This window comes from Oryx dammah, unplaced genomic scaffold (genome assembly GCF_014754425.2).
Source record: "Oryx dammah isolate SB20612 unplaced genomic scaffold, SCBI_Odam_1.1 HiC_scaffold_19, whole genome shotgun sequence".
NCBI lineage: Eukaryota > Metazoa > Chordata > Mammalia > Artiodactyla > Bovidae > Oryx > Oryx dammah.
In genome coordinates, this window is record NW_024070203.1 from 63,120,760 (window position 1) to 63,143,027 (window position 22,268).

The 22,268-nt window shown below is 36.4% G+C and overlaps 1 protein-coding gene across 3 annotated transcripts in view; it reads left to right on the forward strand.

Moving 5' to 3' along the window:
• LOC120878903 (CUB and sushi domain-containing protein 3-like) overlaps positions 1-22,268 on the forward strand; it is a 1,427,768-nt gene that overhangs the window by 427,700 nt on the left and 977,800 nt on the right. For all 3 annotated transcript variants that reach the window (XM_040261811.1, XM_040261812.1, XM_040261813.1), the window contains exon 5: positions 921-1,128. In XM_040261811.1, the coding sequence (XP_040117745.1) occupies positions 921-1,128 (208 nt within the window). The remainder of the gene's footprint in view (positions 1-920; positions 1,129-22,268) is intronic.

The window sequence follows — 22,268 nt, forward strand, 5'->3', positions numbered from 1 at the left end:
TTATTTTTTATTATATTCTTTCATATTATATATTTGGTACATAACTACATTAAGGGAATAAAAACAAAGCTGAGACCTATCATGAATATGCACAAAGTGCTGAAAATTTCCCATTTTAGACCTTAAGAACAATTTTTCTTTTGTTTTACTCCATCATCTAATCAATCAAAAGAGAATCTTAATTCTTTTACTCTGAGCTCTGATTGGAGTATAGAATTTTATTTACATCATTGCTATTTCAACCAATGATTATAAAACAATCATGATAGCCTATCCTTCCATCCTTCCTTGCTCAGTCATGTCTGAGTCTTTGTGATTCCATGGCCTGCCAGACTCCTCTTTCTGTGTTGCCATTTGCCATTTCCTACTCTAGGGGATCTTCCCTACTCAGAGATCAAACTGACCTCTCTTGCATGTCCTGCACTCACAGTAGATTCACAGTGGTGGATTCTTTACCACTAGTGCCACCCAGGACCACTAGTGGCTCAGAGGTTAAAGCATCTGCCTGCAATGCAGGAGACCAGGATTCGATCCCCTGGGTCAGGAAGATCCCCTGGAGAAGGAAATGGCAACCCACTCCAGTATTCTTGCCTGGAGAATCCCTGGAGGGAGGAGCCTGGTAGGCTATAGCCCATGGGGTGACAAATAGTCGGACATGACTGAGCTACTTCACTTTCACTTTCAGCACCACCCGGAAGCCCAGTCATGATAGCATTTATATTTATATATGTGATTTAAAATTTATATATGTGATTTAAAATTTTTATGAACTTAACATTTTATTTAATCTCTATTAGTATAATGTGCATTTGGTTTCACAACATTTGTCCTGTTACCTTTATTCAGTAATATTAACAATTGATTTAACCACATTTCTCTTAATGATTTATATCTGAACATCTCATTTTTGTTTTCAACAGCTGAAGATGCATGTGGAGGAACAATGAGAGGATCTAGTGGCATCATATCAAGCCCTAGTTTTCCTAATGAGTACCATAATAATGCTGATTGCACTTGGACCATTGTAGCAGAACCTGGGGATACAATTTCACTCATATTTACTGATTTCCAAATGGAAGAAAAGTATGATTACTTAGAAATAGAAGGTTCTGAGCCACCTACAATATGGTAAGTAGACAGTTTCTATCAACTTAGCATTGATGTCATTGCCTGAGGCAAAATTTGGATTCAAGAACAACTATATTTGGGCCTTTAAAGAATTAGATATCTTAAAAAATTAACAGATGTAGGAAAATTATAAAGAGTAATTATCAGAGCTGAGGAAATTTTGAAGATTGGGTACTGATATATAGAGTGGAATTTTGGAAGGTGAAGCATTTCATCAAGTATTTGTTTATCACTTAATCAATGAAAAATAATTTGATTTTTATCAAAACTTGTGAAAGGAAATAAGAGTTGTTCCTACAGTTTTGTTCCTTATGTGCCAGTTCATATTTGGCATTTCTTTTCAAATTAATTGAATAGTCTTGGAAATAATTTGCCTTTTGTTTTGTAAGTAGATCTTTTATGTACCATGATATTTGAAGGCAAAAATTGAACACTATGATATGGGTGAATATGATATATTTCTTTAGAAACTCAAGACATGGTCTCATGAAACTGCAAAGTTTTCAAAACATAATTTTAGGATATGATGTTTTTAAAAAGAAAATACATTTTTATTCTGTTTTAAAATATTTAATGCACTGTTATCATTGAAGTGTAAAGTAAAATCAGTAATTGAGTGAAGAATGGTGGAATTAGTGAAATGAAGTCATAGGTAAAATGTAGACTAAAAGTGTATTTTGAGAAATGTAAAAATTTGATAAGAATACTGAAAATTTGTTGGAAAATTTTTATCAAAATCAATTAAATGAAGAGGTTTGCATTTTCAGATGATGATTCTTACTGAAGTATAGGGATTGATTTGAAGTGAGGATAGATTAGCTACAGAAAATCTCTTAAGAGGTGATTGCTGTAATTCAAGAAAAAAATCATGATAGCTTGTATTAGGATGATATTGATGGTGATAAAGAAGTAGAATGACTTGATAGATATTTAGGAGGTATTGTGATAAAGACCTATGTGATGAAGAATGTTAAAGAAGGTGGTGTTCTAATAAAACATTTTCTAGCTGGCATAAACTGGTGAAGGCCGGAGATATACTGACTGAGTTGGAAAATGTTGAAGAAAGGTCAAGTTTCAAATAGAAATACTGTGATTATTGAGAGTTGTTTTAGATATAAGTAGTTTGAAGTCTCTTTGAGACATATTAAAGCCATCTGATAAACAGTATCTATTTATATAATTCAATAGCTGTGAGTAGAAGCACAACTGATATGTACTTGATATTGATGGTAAAAAAACAAAAGCACCTTGATAGGAGTCTAAAAGATAGGAGGAAGAGAGATAGGAGGAAATACAAGGGATAAGGTGTCATATAGGCAAGAGAAGTATGAAGAAGGAGGAATAAGACGACATTACAGATTGCCATTGAAAGGACACTAGGTAAATATGTGTGTGTTTCTTTTGTGACCCCATGGATTGTAGCCCATCAGACTCCTCTGTCTATGGGATTTTCCAGGCAAGAATACTGAAGTGGGTAGCTATTTCCTTCTCCAGGGGATCTTCCTGACTCAGGGATCGAACCCAGATCTCCTGCATTGCAGGTGGATTCTTAACCACTGAGCCACCACAGAGGCCCATATATTATATGCAAACACATAAATTAGATATACACACACATATGTACACAGTGTGTGTATATGTGTGTGTGTATGTGTATAAATATACACATACACACACACATATACACACACACCTAAATGGTGTACTATCTTTCATATGTTTGGAATATATACATTTTATACATATATATGCTAATGAATTCCCTGGTGGCTCAGCGGTAAATAATCTGTCTGCCAATGCAGGAGACATGGGTTCATTCCCTGGCTCGGGAAGATCCCCTGGAGAAGGAAATGACAACCCACTCCAGTATTCCTGCCTGAAAAATCCCATGGACAGAGGATCCTGGTGGGCTCTAGTCCATGGAGTCGCAAAAGAGTTGGACATGACTTAGCGACTAAATGACAGACAAATATGTGCTAATAATTCCAAGTTTAACAGTATTTCTCATATGGGGTTTTGTGTGTGTGTGTGTGTGTTTTGTAATATTTACATCAGAATTATCTTCAGTGTTGGTTAAAGTGCAGATTTACAAGCTCCTGCACAAATGTATTGATATATATGCTATAGACATGAAATTAGTAGTCTGCAAACTAGATTATTCCACTCATTGCTATGGCAAGTAAAACAGTAAATTTGGTTTTATCAGTATTGTAACTCTGTCAATATAACTGTTCTATAAGCCATCCTACAAGAGCTAAAATACCACTCAAAAAACTGAAAGTGAAATTAACATGGTATATGAAACTAATCAAACTAATTCTGTAATATATACATTTATATATATGGTATGGATGTATATAATGGATAGCACAAAGATTGCGTTAGTGAATCAACAATTATCCAACTAAATAAGATAAATTTATTAGAAGTAACTGACTATAATTTCATTCTACAAAATAAATATTACACATACTAATCCTGCTGCTGCTGCTAAGTCACTTCAGTCGTGTCCGACTCTGTGTGACCCCATAGACGGCAGCCCACCAGGCTCCCCCATCCCTGGGATTCTCTAGGCAAGAATACTGGAGTGGGTTGCCATTTCCTTCTCCAATGCATGAAAGTGAAAATGAAAGTGAAGTCGCTCAGTCCTGTCCGACCCTCAGCGACCCCATGGACTGCAGCCTTCCAGGCTCCTCTGTCCATGGGATTTTCCAGGCAGGAGCACTGGAGTGGGGTGCCACTGCCTTCTCCGATACTATTCCTATCAAACAGGTATTTCTCTTTACCACCTTATTTATGATAATTATGAGACTAAAATGTACAGTGAAGAAGCTGTGGTTCTGTATATTATTGTTGCTTATTCACAGCAGTAAAATAATTTGATTAAATATGTATTGTGGTTCTATAATTTTGAATTAACTTTCATTGCTGTGATAAGAGAATTTAACATAAGATCTACCTTCTTAGCAAAATTTTAAGTGTACAATACAGTGTTCTTAACCATAGGCACAATATTGAACAGCAGATCTGTAGAATAGAACTTACCTGTTTTACATAACTAAAACTTTAATTCTAGTGGATAGCAAATCTCTATTTCCTTTCCCCCCAGCCATTGGCAAATACCATTACACTCTTAGTTTCTGTAACTATGTAAGATATCTCATATAAGCAAAATCATGTCGTATTTGTCCTTCTGTGGCTGGCTTATTTCACTTAATGTAACGTCCTTAAGGTTCATCCATATTGTTGAATACAGCAGGATTCTTATTTCCTAAGGTTGAATGTTATTTTTTTATATGTGTATGCTACGTTTTCCTTACCCATTCTTCCAAAATGGTTGCCTCTCTTTAGACAAATAGAGTACTCATAAAATGGTAAGAGCCAGAGGGATTTTAGGGATCCAGCTGCCCAGGGTTCTTTGAGGGAAATATGTTTTGAGGCTTACTGTGTATGTTGACAATTCAGGATGAAAACCAAGATGTTCTAATAGTTACTGCAGTGTAATTTTTGACAAAAGTAATTCTTGTTATGCATACAACCAGGGCTTTCTAAAAAATATATGCCATATATCAGTAAAACATTTTGAAAGCCTATAACTCTGACATATGACTAGAACAATATGGATTAATGCTTTTAAATGCCTAAAGTTCCTACTAGATATTTAGTTGATACCTAAATATGAATTTGCATCAAATAAAACTTCCTATAGATATCTAAGAATCCCTAGTATGGTTAATTTACCATTTTTAGTACATCTGAATGTATTTTTTTCTACCTTAAGGAAAACCTGTTTGACTGCACCTAGAAGAGGTAACACTGTACATGCCTTGCTTGCTCATCCACTAAAATAAAAATTACATAATAGATGAAACCAGAATTAACACAAATAATTGGGAACTACTGAGAGAAGCATTTTGAAAGTTTTCTAAAAAGACCACTTCAATTTAAGTACATGATATTTCCTCTCTGACTTCTTTTTCATAGTATTCTTTAAAAAAAAATTGAAGCATAATTGCTTTACAGTGTTGTATTGCTTTCTTCTATACAGCAAAGTGAATCATTTATATATATACATGTATCCCCTCTTGTTTAGATTTCCTTCACATTTAGGTTACAAAAGAGCACTGAGTAGAGTTTCCTGTGCTATAAAGTAGGTTTCATTAGTTATCTATTTCATACATGATAGTGTATATATGTTGATCTCTGTCTCCCAATTCATTCCACCCACTCTTTCCCACTTGGTATCCGTAAGTTTTATCTCTACATGTTTGTCTTTATTTCTGCTTTGAAAATAAGTTCATCTGTACCATTTTTCTAGATTCCACATAAAAGTGATATATGATATATATTTTTTCTCTTTCTGACTTACTTCACTCTGTACGTCAGTTTCAAGGTCTATTCACTCCTCTGCAAATGGCATTATTGTGTTCCTTTTTTATGGCTTAGTAATATTCTATTGAACCACCTCAGATATGGTGACTGTATGTGTAAATACACACACACACACACACACACACACATATTGAATAAAGTATGGAAAACCACTAGGTCATTTAGAAGTGACCTAAATCAAGAAAGAAGAGAAACCAAAGGCAAAGGAAAAAAGGAAGGATGTATCTGTCTGAATGCAGAGTTCTAAAGAATAGCAAGGAGAGATAATAAAGCCTTCCTAAGTAAACAATGCAAAGAAATAGAGGAAAACAATAGAATGGGAAAGACTAGAGATCTCTTCAAGAAAATTAGAGATACCAAGGGAACATTTCATGCAAAGATGGGCACAATAAAGGACAGAAATGGTATGGACCTGACAGAAGCAGAAGATATTAAGAAGAGGTAGCAAGAATACCCAAGAACTATACAAAAAAGATCATAATGACCGAGATAACCATGATAGTGTGATCACTCACCTAGAGTCAGACATCCTGGAGTACAAAGTCAAGTGGGTCTTAGGAAGCATCACTATGAACAAAGCTAGTGGAGGTGATGGAATTCCAGCTGAGCTATTTCAAATCCTAAAAGATCATGCTGTGAAACTGGTGCACTCGTACTCCAGCAAATTTGCAAAGCTCAGCAGTGGCCACAGGACTGGAAAAATTCATTTTTCTTTCCATTCCCAAAGAAAGGCAATACCAGTGAATGTTCAAACTACCACACAATTGTACTCATTTCACGTGCTCGCAAACTAATGCTCAAAATCCTACAAGTTCAGCTTCAACAGTACAGGAACAGCACGAGAACTCCCAGATGTACAGGCTGGATTTAAAAAGGGCAGAGAAACCAGAGATCAATTTGCCAACATCCCCTGGATCTTAGAAAAAGCAAGGAAATTCCAGAAGAACATCTACTTCATTACTACACCAAAGACTTTGACTGTATGATCACAAAAAACTAGAATATTCTTAAAGAGATGGGAATACCAGACCATCTTACCTGCCTCCTGAGTAACCTGTATGCAGGTCAAGAAGCAATAGTTAGAACCAGTCATGGAACACCGAACTAGTTCAAAATTGGGAATGGAGTACGTCAAGGCTGTATATGGTCACCCTGCTTATTTAACTTCTATGCAGAGTATATCATGAGAAATACTGGGCTGGATGAGGCTCAAGCTGGAGAAAAGATTGCTGTGAGAAATATCAATAACCTTAAATGGCACTGCCCTTGTGGCAGAAAGTGAAGAGGAACTAAGGAGAGTCCTGATGAGGGTGAAAGGAGAGTGAAAAAGTTGGCTTAAAACTCAACATTAAAAAAAGCTGAGATCATGCCATCCAGTCTCATCACTTCATGACAAATAGATGGGGAAAAAATGGAAGCAGTGACAGACTTTATTTTCTTGGGCTCCAGAATCACTGTGGATAGTGACTGCAGCCAGGAAATTAAAAGATATGTGCTTCTTGGGAAAGAAAACTGACAAACCTAGACAGTGTATTAAAAAGCAGAGACATCACTTGGCTGCCAATTGTCCATATAGTCAAAGCTGTGATTTTTCCAGTAATCATGTATGGATAAGAGAGTTGGATCATAAAGAAGGCTGTTGCTGCTGCTGCTGCTAAGTTGCTTCAGTCGTGTCCGACTCTCTGCCACCCCATAGACTGCAGCCCACCAGGCTCCCCCGTTCCTAGGATTCTCCAGGCAAGAAGACTGGAGTGGGTTGCCATTTCCTTCTTCAATGCATGAAAGTGAAAAGTAAAAGTGAGCTCTAAGGAATTGATGCTTTCAAACTGTGATACTGGAGAAGAGTCTTAATAGTCCTTTGGACAGCAAGGTGATCAAACCGGTAAATCCTAAAGGATACCAGCCCTGAATATTCATTGGAAGGACTGATGCTGAAGCTGAAACTCCAGTACTTTGGCCACCTGAAGTAAAGATGGGAAGAGCTGACTCATTGGAAAAGATGCTGATGCTGGGCAAGACTGAAGGCAGGAGAAGGGGATGACAGAGGATGAGATGGTTGGATGGCACATTCATTGGACATGAGTTTCAGCAAACTCAAGGAGATAGTGAAAGACAGGGGAGCCTGGTGTTCTGCAGTCCATATGGTCACAAAGAGTTAGACATGACCGAGCAACTGAACAATAATAACAACATATATACATATTTGTATAGCATCCATATTTACCACATCTTCTTTATCCATTCTTCTATTAATGGACATTTATATTATTTCCATTTCCTGGCTATTGTAAATAGTGCTGCTGTAAACATTGAGGTTGGTGTGTTTTTGAATTATGTTTTTTTCCAGGTATATGCCCAGAAGTGAAATTTATGGGTCATATGGTAGTTCTATTTTTATTTTTCTTGAAGACTTCCATAATGTTCTCCATAATGGCTGTACCAATTTACATTCCAGTGAACAGTGTCAGACAGTTCCCTTTTTTCCACACCCTCTACAGCATTCATTTTTTTATTTATTAAAAAAAATATTTTTGATTGTAGGAAAACTACTTTACAGTGTTGTGTTGGTTTCTGCCATACAATAGTACTAATCAGCCATAATTAAATATGTATCACTTCCCTCTTGAGCCTCCCTCCTACCCCCCATGCTGTCCCTCTAGGTCATTACAGAGTTCCAAGCTGGACTTCCTGTGTTATATAGCATCTTCTTACTCACTATCTATTTTACACATGGTAGTGTATATATATTGTTTCTTCTTTCTCCATTCATCCCACTCTTTCCTTCTCTCATTGTGTCCACAAGTCATTTATCTATATCTGCATATCTATTCCTTCTCGGCAACTTAAGTTCATCAACACAATTTTTCTCGATTCCATATATATGCATTAATACATGATAATTGTTTTTCTCTTTCTGACTTACTGCACTCTGTATCACAGGCTCTAGGTTTATCCACCTCACTAGAATTGACTCAAATTCGTTCTTTTTAATGACTAAGTAATATCCCTTTATATATATGTACCACATCTTCTTTATCCATTCATCTATCCATTGAGTATTCATCCATTGACGGATGAATGTCCAGGTTACTTTCGTGTGCTAGCTATGGAGTAAAGAGTGCTGGTATGAACTTTGGGGTACATGTGTCTTTTTCAATTATGGTGTTCGCAGGGTATATGCCCAATAGTAGGATTGCTGGTCCATATGGTAGTTTTATTCCTAGTTGTTTAAGGAATCTCCATACTGTTTTTTGTAGTGGCTGTGTCAGTTTACATTCCCATCAACAATGCAAGAGTGTTTTGTTTTCTCTGCAACCTCTCCAGCATTTATTGTTTGTTGATTTTTTTTTGACTATGTCCATTCTGACTGGTGTGAGTTAATATCTCACCGTTCTTTTAATTTGAATTTCTCTAATAATTAGTGATGTTGAGCATCTTTTCATGTGTTTACTGGCTATTTGTATATCTTCTTTGGAGAAATGTCTATCTAGGTCTTCTACCCATTTTTTGATTGGGCTGCCTTTATTTCTGTTACTGAGTTGTACGAATTGCTTATATACATTGCAGATTCCAGCATTTATTTTTTGTAGATATTTTGATAATAGCCATTCTGGCTAGCCTGAGGTGATCTCTCATTATAGTTTTAGTTGTATTTCTCTAATATTTAGTGATGTTGAGCATCTTTTCATGTTGTTTCTCACCATCTGTATGGTTTCTTTGGAGAAATGTCTGTTTAGATCTTCTCCCCAATTTTTGATTCAGCTATTTTTTTCTTTTAAGTTGAATGAGCTGTTTGGATATTTTTGATGTTAACCCTTGTTGGTTGCTTCATTTACAAATATATTCTCCCATTCTGAGGGTTGCCTTTATATTTTTAATTTTTTCTTTATTTTTATTTACTTATTTTTAAAAATTATTTTTATTGGAGTACAGTTGTTTTACAGTGTTGTGTTAGTTTCTACTTTATGGCAAAATGAATCAACCAAACATATACATATATTCCCTCCCTTTTGAACTTCCTTCTCATTCAGGTCACCACAGTGCATTATGTCATTTCTTGTGCTCTTCAGTATGTTCTTATTAGTTATCTATTTATACATAGCATTGGTAGTATATATGTGTGCATCACAATCTCCCAATTCTTCCCACTCCCTTCCCCTTTGCTATCCATACATTTGTTCTCTAAGACTGTCTCTGTTTCTGCTTCTCAGATAAGATCATCTTTACCATTTATATAAGTGATATTATACAATGTTTGTGTTTCTCTTTCTGACTGACTTCTCTCTGTATGACATTGTCTAGGTCCATCCATGTCTCTAAAGATGAACTAATCTCATTACATTTTGTGGCTGAGTAATGTTCCATTTAAATATTTACTGCATCATCTTTATGCATTCTTCCACTGATGGTCATTTAGGCTACTTCCATGTCCTGGTGTCATAAATAGTGCTGCTGTGAACATTAGGGTGCATCTATCTTTTGGAATTATGATTTGCTTCTGGTATATGTCCAGGAGTGGGTTTTCTGGGTCATATGATAATTCTATTTTTAGTTTTTTGAGGAACTTCCGTACTGTTTTCCATGGTAGTTGTTTCAGTTTACCCTCTACCAAAAGTATAGAAGGGTTCCCTTTTCTCAGTACTCACTCCAGCATTTATTGTTTGTAGATTTTTGATAATAGCCATCGTGACCAGTGAGAGGTGATAACTCACTGTAGTTTTGCTTTGTATTTCTCTAATAATTATAATAAAGCTTTCCTGGTGGCTCAGACTGTAAAGTGTCTGTCTACAATGTGGGAGACCTGGGTTCGATCCCTGGGTTGGGAAGATACCCTGGAGAAGGAAATGGCAATCCACTCCAGTACTATTGCCTGGAAAATCCCATGGACAGAGGAGCCTGGTAGGCTACAGTGCATGGGGTCACAAAGAGTCAGACACTATTATAATCATAATAGCAATGTTGAGCATCTTTTCATGTGCTTGTTGGTCATCTGTATGTATGTTGAATTTTATTAAATGCTTTTTCTACATCTGTTGAGATGATCATGTGTCTTTTGTTTTTGTTTTTCTTGGTATGGTGTGTCACATTGATTGCTTTGTATATATTGGATCATCCTTCTGACCTTGAAATGAATCCACCCAGGTCAAGATGTATGACACATTTTAGGTGTTTTTGTATTTGGTCTGCCAATATTTTGTTGAGGATTTTTACATCTATATTCATGAAAGATACTGACTTATGATTTTACTTTTTGGTATCAGGGTGATGATGGTTTCTAGAATGACTTTGAGAATGGCCCCTCTTTAATGTTTTGGAAGAAATTTGAGATGGATTGGTATAAGTTCTTTTTTGCCTGTTTGGTAACTTTTCCCAGTCAAGCTGTCCAGTCCTGGATTTTGTTTACAAGGAGTTTTTTTTTTTTTTTTAATTACAGATTCTATTTCACTTGTAGTGATCAGTCTGTTCAAATTATCTTTTTCTTCTTGATTCATTTTTGATTTGTTGGCATTTATTTGTTCATTGTATTCTCTTTTTTATTTATTTTTGGTATACCTTTTATAGGTTGTTATTTCTCCTCTTTCTTTTCTTATTTTGTTTGAGTCTCTCTTTTCTTCTTCATGAGTCTGGGCAGAGGTTTGTGATTTTGTTTATCCTTTCAAAGAATTAGCTCTTGTTTTTATTGAATTTTTTCTCCTATTTTATGAATGTCTAATCTATTTCCTCTTTTAACTTTAAATTTTTTCCCCCTTTCTTCTGCAAACCTTAGGTTTTGTTTGTTCCTCTTTTTCTAATTCTTCTAGGTGATATGTTAGGTTGTTATTTGAGATTTTTCTTGTTTTTTGAGGAAGGCCTGTATTGCATGAAATCCCTTCTTAAAGCTGCTTTTGTTGTATCTCACAGATTTGTATGGGTTTGTTTTGTAATTTTTGTCAAAGCATTTTTTTTAATTTTTCCAGTTTTATTGAGATATAATTGACACACAGAACTATGTAAGTCTAACAATGATTTGACTGGTGAACATCATGAAATGATTATCACAGTAAGTTTAGTAAACTCCATCATCTTATAAAGATATGAAATTAAAGATAGAAACAATTTTCCATTGTGATGAGAACTCTTAGAATTTATTTCTTTAATATATAATGTACAACAATATTAATTATATGTATGTAATGTTGTACATTGCATCACTAGTACTGAATCGTCAAAGTATTTTTTAAATTTCTTTGATTTCACCATTGACCCATTGTTTTTTAGTCTAATGTTGTTCATTCCACATGTAATCTTTTTTCACTTGTTTGATTCTCTTTCTGAGATTAATTTCAGTTTCATGCCATTTTGGTCAGAAAAGATGCTTAAAATAATTCCTGTCCTCTTATTGTTGAGACTTGTTCTGTCTCCTATTAGGTAGTCTCTCCCAGAGAAAGTTTCATTTGCACTTGAGAAGAAAATGAATTCTGAAATTTTTAAATGTAATTTCTTGAAAATATCAATTAAGTCCAACTGTAAGAATCTTTGTCGCCTTATCGATTTTCTATTTGGAAGATCTGTTCCATTGATGTGAGTAGGGTGTTAAGGTCTCCTACTATTATTGTATTTCTGTCAGTTTCTCCCTTTAAGTCTGTTAGTATTGTTTTATGTATTTAGGTGCTCCTGTATAAGGTGTTTATATGTTAATGAGTGTAATGTCTTTTTGTATTGATCCTTTTTTCATTATTTACTGTTCTTATCTATGTTTTAAAGTCCATTTTGTCTGATATGAATATTGCTACCCCCACTTTCTTATCATTTCTGATTGCATGAAATATCTTTTTCTATCCCTGATTTCAATCTGTATGTGTCCTTTGCCCTAAAGCAGGTCTTTTATAAGCAGTGTATTCTCATTTGATTCATTTGCAAGTATATTTTCCCATTCAGTTGTTTGTCTTTTTGTTTTGTTTCTGGTTTCCTTTGCTGTACAAAATACCTTTTTGCCCCACATTTAATTATCTGGATACACATAATGTTGTGGTTTTAAGACATCATTATATTTGTTTCCCCTATGTAATCATAATGGAAAGTATTGAAATTTAAGTATCTCTAAGTAACTATTACATGTAAGAGTATTCTAAAAGTTTATAGTATCTTTAAAAGAAAAAAAAATAATAATAAAATATAATAAAAATAATATAATAATAAGCAGCCTCATTTTTATATTTTGTATTATATATACATATATATGTGTGTTGTGTTTTTATATTTTGAAGAAAGGTGTAAAAGCACCAAATAGAAGATACTGGTTAAAAGTACTTATGAATTCACAAAATGGAGAACCATTCAGATTGTGGTTGAGAGGGAAACTTACGAAGAGCTTTAGGCCCTGAATTGGATGTTGAAAGATAATAGTCTTTGAGCCAGTTACATGAAATTCCTGCTTATGCTATATCTGTTAATCCTGCCACTTTTTGTTCCAACATTTAAGGAGTAGAATTATGTTTCCCTTAAAAATATATATTCAGACCCAAGTCTGTTGTGTCTGTAAATGTAACCTTATTTGGAAATACAGTCTTTGCAGATATGTTGAACTTTATATAAGGTCAGTTTATATTTTAATGTGGGCCCTAATACATTGTCACTATTATTAGAACAAAATTTGGATATAGACATACAGGGAGAGAAGAATATGTGATGCTGAAGCAGAGATTGAAATTACATATCTAGAGCTAAGGACTGACAAGGATTTCCAAAAACCTTATGCAAGCTAGGAAGAAGTAATGCAGGATTCTTCAGTAGGATAGAGCATACATAGAGCTGCTGACCCTTGATTTCAAAATTCTGTGTATAGAACTGTATGATAATAAAACTCTGTTGTCTTTAGATACCTAATTTTTGGTACTTTTTGATTAAATCCATTGGGAATTAATGAATTAACAGTAATTTTCAATAATTCTTTCCAGTTTCAAAGGACATTTAAAGGTATAACTAAGCTCTTTCATATAGTATATAAAATTTGTTTAAGGATTCAAGGACAACTTTCATTTAAGAGGTGCTGAAATCCATCTGTTTGGCAGACATCACTCAGTATATGCACCAGAGGCCATGTTGATTGCTAACGAAAAAGAACCAATAAGAGCACTTGCCCACAGTGCCAAAGAATGAGGCAGAAGGTGCTATATTCAAGCCTAGAGATAGAGTGTGTTTAATTGAGAGTGGTAGAATGCAAAGAATGGAAAATATTTTAAAATACCAAGGTAGTTTATTATAAATTTAAAAGACATTAATATATTATATGTATAGTTTGTAAGATAATCACTCCAGGTTTCTCTGCAACAATACACTTAAATAAGAGTACCTTGTTATAAGTGATTAAGAAGTCAGACTGTCATAATAGAGAAATAAATCAGTGGTATAAGTGACTCTTCAAAGAAATCCAAAAAATGATATTGAATGGGAAAGTACTACTTAATTTTTACTTCAATAAAATTTTGGAGTATGTCCTTCTAGTATGTAGCTTTTCAGCTCTATCATGCCTGTATGATTTGCATCATCTAAGTTTGTAAAAAAAGAGTGATGTACTATTTCTCATACTTAAGGCATTACATTTTTCTTCAGACAAAATGTAAAATCCTTTAAACTTACTGTGTTACTTCAAACTTCAAATGCAAATTTGGCAGCCCCTCTATATAATATTCTCTCTGCTGCTGGTGCTGCTAAGTTGTTGAGTCATGTCCGACTCTGTGTGACCCCATAGACGGCAGCCCACCAGGCTCCCCCAACCCTGAGATTCTCCAGGCAAAAACACTGGAGTGGGTTGCCATTTCCTTCTCCAGTTCATGAAAGTGAAAAGTGACAGTGAAGACGCTCAATTGTGTCCGACTCTTAGAAACCCCATGGACTGCAGCCCACCAGGCTCCTCTGTCCATTGGGTTTTCCAGGCAGGAGTGCTAGAGTGGGGTGCTGTTACCTTCTCCAGTATTCTCTCTACTTAGAAAAAGATGAAACTAACTTGAATTGAAGAAAAATCAAAGTTTAATACTAGGGTGAATTGTTCTGATAATTATTTCACTACTGCTAGGAAGTTCACTGAAAATATTACCTGTGGTGAAAATATAAATGAAGATTTTGTGTTAATACAATAATTTAAACTTTGCTAACCAGTCCATTCTGAAGGAGATCATCCTGGGATTTCTTTGGAAGGAATGATGCTAAAGCTGAAACTCCAGTACTTTGGCCACCTCATGCGAAGAGTTGACTCATTGGAAAAGACTTTGATGCTGGGAGGGATTGGGGGCAGGAGGAGAAGGGGACAACCGAGGATGAGATGGCTGGATGGCATCACTGACTCAATGGACATGAATCTGAGTGAACTCCGGGAGTTTGTGATGGACAGGGAGGCCTGGCGTGCTGCAATTCATGGGGTCGCAAAGAGTCGGACATGACTCTGAACTGAACTGAACTGAACTGAATCTTATAATTATTAAGAATATATTAGCCAAAATATTTTCTTCAATATGTACTGAATAATGATATTTATTTTGAAAAATTCTAAGTTGTTTTTACAATCTCAGTCATTTGTTTTATTTTAATATTTGATTTCTAGGGGTAGCTTAGGATAATATTCAGTTCAGTTCAGCAACTCAGTTGTGTCCAACTCTTTGCAACCCCATGGATCGCAGCACGCCAGGCCTCCCTGTCCATCACCAACTCCCGGAGTTCACTCAGACTCATGTCCATCGAGTCAGTGATGCCATCCAGCCATCTCATCCTCTGTCGTCCCCTTCTCCTCCTGCCTCCAATCCCTTCCAGCATCAGGGTCTTTTCCAATGAGTCACCCATTCACATGAGGTGGCCAAAGTATTGGAGTTTCAGCTTCAGCATCAGTCCTTCCAAGGAACACCCAGGACTGATCTCCTTTAGGATGGACTGGTTGGATCTCCTTGCAGTCCAAGGGACTCTCAAGAGTCTTCTCCAACACCACAGTTCAAAAGCATCAATTCTTCAGTGCTCAGCCTTCTTCACAGTCCAACTCTCACATCCATACATGCCCACTGGAAAAACCATAGTGTTGACCAGACGGAACTTTGTTGGCAAAGTCATGTCTCTGCTTTTGAATACGCTATCTAGGTTGGTCATAACTTTCCTTCCAAGGAGTAAGCGTCTGTTAATTTCATGGCAGTAGTCACCATCTGCAGTGATTTTGGAGCCCCAAAAATAAAGTCTGACACTGTTTCCCCATTTATTTCCCATGAAGATAGGTTGGCCAAACAGTTCCTTAGAGTTTTTCTGTAAGATGTCATGGAAAAGCTTGAACGAACTTTTTGGCCAACTCAGTGAATATTCTTTGAAAAGATAAAGGGCAAAAAACAAAAACAAAAACAAAAAAAACCTTCACATATACTTCCTGCGTCAGGATTGCTAAAATGTTTTAATCCTTGTCCAAAGTAGCGTTTTCATTAATCTATAATACATGCTGCCTGTGAAACAAAAGATGTTCTCACAGGCTTTGCATCCATAATCTTGGATGTTTCAGAAAGTAACAGGTACAAATTAATTAGTGTTCAATCATTTTTTTTTCCTTTCCTTTTACCCTTTGCTTTAAAAGGAGACCTGGCTTGATTTCTTATATGTAGTGATATGGTTCTGAAGGTGTTTGGTGAATACATCTTCTCTGTGGCATTTACATATAGATGTTAATTCTTATGAGGATCTTGTCCATCCCTTAGTCTTCAAATAGAATAAGAAAGTGATGCAGTGGTTTTATCTAACTCACAATATTTCCAAAATAATTTTCTCAAAGAGAAACAAAATAAAATAAAATATAGACTTTATAATTAAGATTTCTACTTTCATTAAAGCCAACATAGGCATTCAAAAATTAATCAAAATGAAGCTTTTCAACCCCTCAAATTTATACAAAAGCAGAATGACTAAGATAAAGAAAAATAAAATCATGATATAATTTGTTTTATGTTCATTTATTTTAATGAAAGTTAAGCTGAACTTTCATTTGGTTAGCTTATAATTTTCTTTTTAATTTAAGAATATTTTGAGGCAAAGAACATATTTCATGTTTACTTTACTAAATTGGAATTATTTAAAAAATGGAAGTTTGTGCAACACGTAATGGATTTCTTAAGAATCAGTACCATAAAAGAATACTTAATCTATTTTATCTGAAATTTGTTTCAAGGGGATCTGTGTGGCATGTGGGAAAAGGAAGTATATACTATATTCCCCAACTAACAAGTAGAGCTGGGAAAGTGATACAATATAAAACTCCAGGAGACTCCAGGTATATCATGGTCTATGTAAGTGGCACCTGTTTCTGTTGAACAGTGCACAGCTAGTATGACTATAAATGGTATCCTTTTTGTGTTGAGTTTAGTTTCTTGCCAGGATGGTCTTCCTCTATCCAGACTGTACTACTGTGAATGAAAAGCTTTTACATCAATTATTTTTTGATGAGTGAACATCCTTTCCTAACTCCAAACTCCCCTTCGTTTATGTTTTAGATTTTACTTATATTTTCACCTTAAAAACTCTAATTAGGCATCTCAGAAAACAAAGAAATAATCTGGTGCTGGAAACATGTATTCTTTCTGATTTCTCCCATGTCAAAAATGAGTCGCAAATTCAATCTCAAATATTAATGATTTCCGACTTTTGTTATTGTCCACTCCAAGTAGTTCAGTTACTGGTTGACACATTCCTTGCTATCTCTTCTCATATTACATAGTTTTGTATTCCTAAGTGATGTTAAACTAGCTTCTTTTCATCTGTAATCTTTCTTGTGTGTTAGAGACATTTGTTAACTAGTTTTTCTGACTCTACCCTTCCACTCACTTCTTGTCATAATGTCTTCCTCAGTTCAGTTCAGTTGCTCAGTCATGTCCAACTCTTTGCAACCCCATGGATCACAGCACATCAGGCCACCCCGTCCATCACCAACTCCCGGAGTTCACCCAAACTCATGTCCATCGAGTTGTTGATGCCATCCAGCCATTTCATCCTCTGTTGTCCCCTTCTCCTCCTGCCCCCCAATCCCTCCCAGCATCAAGTTCTTTTCAAATGAGTCAACACTTCACATGAGGTGGCCAAGGTATTGGAGTTTCAGCTTCAGCATCAGTCCTTCCAATGAACACCCAGGACTGATCTCCTTTAGGATGGACTGGTTGGATCTCCTTGTAGTCCAAGGGACTCTCAAGAGTCTTCTCCAACACTACAGTACAAAAGCATCAATTCTTTGGTACTCAGCCTTCTTCACAGTCCAACTCTCACATCCATACCTGACCACTGGAAAAACCATAGCCTTGACTATATGGACCTTTGTTGGCAAAGTCATGTCTCTCCTTTTGAATACACTATCTAGGTTGGTCATAACTTTCCTTGCAAGGAGTAAGCATCTGTTAATTTCATGGCTGCAGTCACCATTTGCAGTGATTTTGGATCTCCCCAAAAATAAAGTCTGACACTGTTTCCACTGTTTCCCCATCTATTTCCCATGAAGTGATGGGACCAGATGCCATGATCTTTGTTTTCTGAATGTTGAGCTTGAAGCCTTTTTCCCTCTCCTCTTTCACTTTCATCAAGAGGCTTTTTAGTTCCTCTTCACTTTCTGCATTAAAGATGTTGGCATCTGCATATCTAAGGTTATTGATATTTCTCCTAGAAATCTTGATTCCAGCTTGTGCTTCTTCCAGCCCAGCTTTTCTCATGATGTTCTCTGCATATAAGTTAAATAAGCAGGGTGACAATATACAGCCTTGACATACTCCTTTCCCTATTGGAACCAGTCTGTTGTTCCACATCCAGTTCTAACTGTTGCTTCCTGACCTGCATACAGGTTTCTCAAGAGGCAGGTCAGGTGGTCTGGAATGCCCATCTCTTTCAGAATTTTCCATAGTTTTGTGATCCACACAGTCAAAAGCTTTGGCATAGTCAATAGAGCAGAAATAGATGTTTTTTGGAACTCTCTTGCTAGGAATGTCATCCTAGACATTTCTTCCTAGACTAGTAATGTCTAGTCTAGGAATGTCTTCTGAGAATAACCCAAAAGGGTGAGTGTTGTTATAACCATAGTTTATAATTCTATCTCAAATTGGAGAAAGTAGGGAAAACCACCAGGCCATTCAGGTACAATCTAAATTAAATCCCTTATAATTATACAGTGGAGGTGATTAATAGATTTAAGTGATTAGATGTGGTAGACAGAATGCCTGAAGAACTTTGGATGGAGGTTTGTAACATTGTACAGGAGTTTGTGACCAATACCACTCCAAGAGAAAGAAAAGCAAGAAGGAAAAGTGGGCGTCTAATGAGGCCTTAAAAATAGCTAAGAAAAGAAGAGAAGCAGAAAAAAAGGAGAAAAGGAAAGATATACCAACTGAATGCAGAGTTCCAAAGAATAACAAGGAGAGATAGGAAAGCCTTCTTAAGTAGACAGTGCAAAGAGATAGGTAAAACCAATAGAATGGGAAAAAGACTAGAGATCTCTTCAAGAAAATTGGAGATGCCAAGGAAAATTTCATGCAAAGATGAGCATAATAAAGGACAGAAATAGCAAGGACCTAACAGAAGAAGAAGAGATTAAGAGAAGTGGCAATAATACACAGAGGAATTATTAAAAAAAATTCTTAATGACAGGTAACCATGATGGTGTCGTCACTAAGCTAGAGCTAGATATCTTGGAATGTAAAGTCAAGTAGGAAGCATTACTACGAACAAAGCTAGTGGATGTGATGAAATTCCAGCTGAGCTATTTCAAACCCTAAAATTTGATGCTTTTTTAAAAAATAAAAATTATTTATTTTAATTAGAGGTTAATTACTTTACAATATTGTTTTGGTTTTGCCATACATCAACATGTATCTGCCACAGGTATACACGTGTTCACCATCCTGAACCCCTCTCCCTCCTCACTCCCTGTACCATCCCTCTGGGTCATCCCAGTGCAGCAGCCCCAAGCATCCAGTATCATGCATTGAACCTGGGCTGGCAACTCGTTTCATTTATGATATTATACATGTTTCAATGCCATTCTCCCAAATCATCCCACCCTCTCCCTCTCCCACAGAGTCCAAAAGACTGTTCTATACATCTGTGTCTCCTTTGTGCTTCACTCAGTTTGCAACAAATTTGGAAAACTCAGCATGGGCCACAGAACTGGAAAAGGTCAATTTTCATTCCAGTCCCAAAGAAGGGCAATGCCAAAGAATGTTCAAACTTCCAAACAATTGCATGCACTTCACATGCTAGCAAAGTAATGCTCAAAATTCTCCAAGCTTGGCTTCAGCAGTATGTGATCTGAGAACTTCCAGATGTTGAAGCTGGATTTAGAAAAGAGAACCAGAAATCAAATTACCAACATTGGAACATAGAAAAAGCAAGAGAGTTCCAGAAAAACATCTGCTTTATTGACTAAGCCAAAAGCCTTTGACTATATGGATCACAGCCAACAGTGGAAAATTCTTAAAGAGATGGGAACACCAGACCACCTGACCTGCCACCTGAGAAATCTGTATACAGGTCAAGAAGTAACAGTTAGAACCGGACATGGGACAATGAACTAGTTCCAAATTGGGAAAGGAATATGTCAAGGATGTATATTGTCACCCTGCTTATTTAACTTATATGCAGAGTATATCATGCAAAATGCTGGGGTGGATGAAGCACAAGCTGGAATCAAGATTGCCAGAAGAAATAACAATACCCTCAGATATGCAGATGGCATCACCCAAAGAAAAGCAAAGAAGAACTAAAGAGCCTCTTGATGAAAGTGAAAGAGGAGAGTGAAAAAGTTGGCTTAAAACTCAACATTCAGAAAACTAAGATCATGGCATCTGGTCCCATCACTTCTTGGCAAATAGATGGGGAAACAATAGAAATATGAAAGACTTTATTTTCTTGGGCTCCAAAGTCACTGTAGATGGAGACTGCAGCTATGAACTTAAAAGACACTTGCTCCTTGCAAGAAAAGCTATGACCAACCTAGACAACATATTAAAAAGCAGAAACATTGCTGACAAAGGTACATATCGTCAAAGCTATGGTTTTTTCCAGTAGTCATGTGAGAGTTGGACCGTAAAGGAGGCTGCTGCTGCTGCTAAGTCGCTTCAGTCATGTCCACCTCTGTGTGACCCCATAGACGGCAGCCCACCAGGCTCCCCTGTCCCTGGGATTCTCCAGGCATTAACACTGGAGTGGGTTGCCATTTCCTTCTCCAATGCATGACAGTGAAATGTGAAGGTGAAGTCACTCAGTCATGTCTGACTCTTAGCGACCCCATGGACCGCAGCCTACCAGGCTCCTCCATCCATGGGATTTTCCAGGCAAGAGTACTGGAATGGGGTGCCACTGCCTTCTCCAAAAGGAGGCTGAGCGCCAAAGAATTGATGCCTTTTTATTGTCATGCTGGAGTGAATTGTGGTGCTGGAGAATACTCTTGAGAGTCCCTAGACAGCAGGGAGATCAAACCAATCAGTCCTGAAGGACATCAACCCTGAATGTCACTGGAAGACCTAAGGCTGTAGCTGAAGCTCCAATTTTTCGGCCACATGATGTGAGGAACTGACTCGTCAGAAAATACCCCAATGATTGGAAAGCTTGAGAGCAGGAAGGGAAGGAGATGACAGAGGATGAGCTGGTTGGAAAGCACACCAACTCAATGGACATGAGTTTTAGCAAAATTCAGGAAATAATGAAGGGAAGCCTGGTGTACTGCAGTTCATGGGGTTCCAAAAAGTTGGACATGACTTAGCAAGTGGACAACATCAACGTAGTTCTATTATCATCCATTCATTTCTAATCCACTGTATAAGAATATGCTTTAATGAGATAAAATTTGCTTCAAATTTTATCTATAAATGTTATATGAAGAAAGATCATTGTGGAGATTCCTTAAAAAACTGGAAATAGAACTGCTTTATGAGCCAGCAATCTCACTGCTGGGCATACACACCGAGGGAACCAGAATTGAAAGAGACACGTGTACCCCAGTGTTCATCGTAGCACTGTTTATAATCGCCAGAACATGGAAGCAACCTAGATGTCCATCAGCAGATGAATGGATAAGAAAGCTGTGGTACATATACACAATTGAATATTACTCAGCCATTAAAAAGAATACATTTGAATCAGTTCTAATGAGGTGGATGAAACTGGAGCCTATCATACAGAGTGAAGTAAGCCAGAAAGAAAACATCAGTACAGTATACTAATGCATATATATGGAATTTAGAAAGATGGTAGTGATAACCCTGTATATGAGACAGCAAAAGAGACACAGATGTATAGAACAGTCTTTTGGACTCTGTGGGAGAGGGAGAGGGTGGGATGATTTGGGAGAATGACATTGAAACATGTATAATATCATATAAGAAACAAATCACCAGTCCAGGTTCGATGCAGGATACAGGAGGTTTGGGGCTGGTCCACTGGGATGACTCAGAGGGATGGTACGGGGAGGGAGGTGGGAGGGGGGTTTAGGATTGGGAACACATGTACACTTGTGGCAGATTCCTGTTGATGTATGGCAAAATCAATACAATATTGTAAAGTAATTAACCTCCAATTAAAATAAATTTAAATTAAAAAAATACATAAGAAGGAACAACTCAAAAAAAAGAAAGATCATTTAATATTTTAAAAATAAAAGTATTATTATATATACCACATTGTACTTCTACCACTAAAGCTAAATTTTTGGATTAGCTTATGCAAATGCTTACTCTCTCTGGGTTTTACACTTTTTCTATGCTTTTTAAGATCAA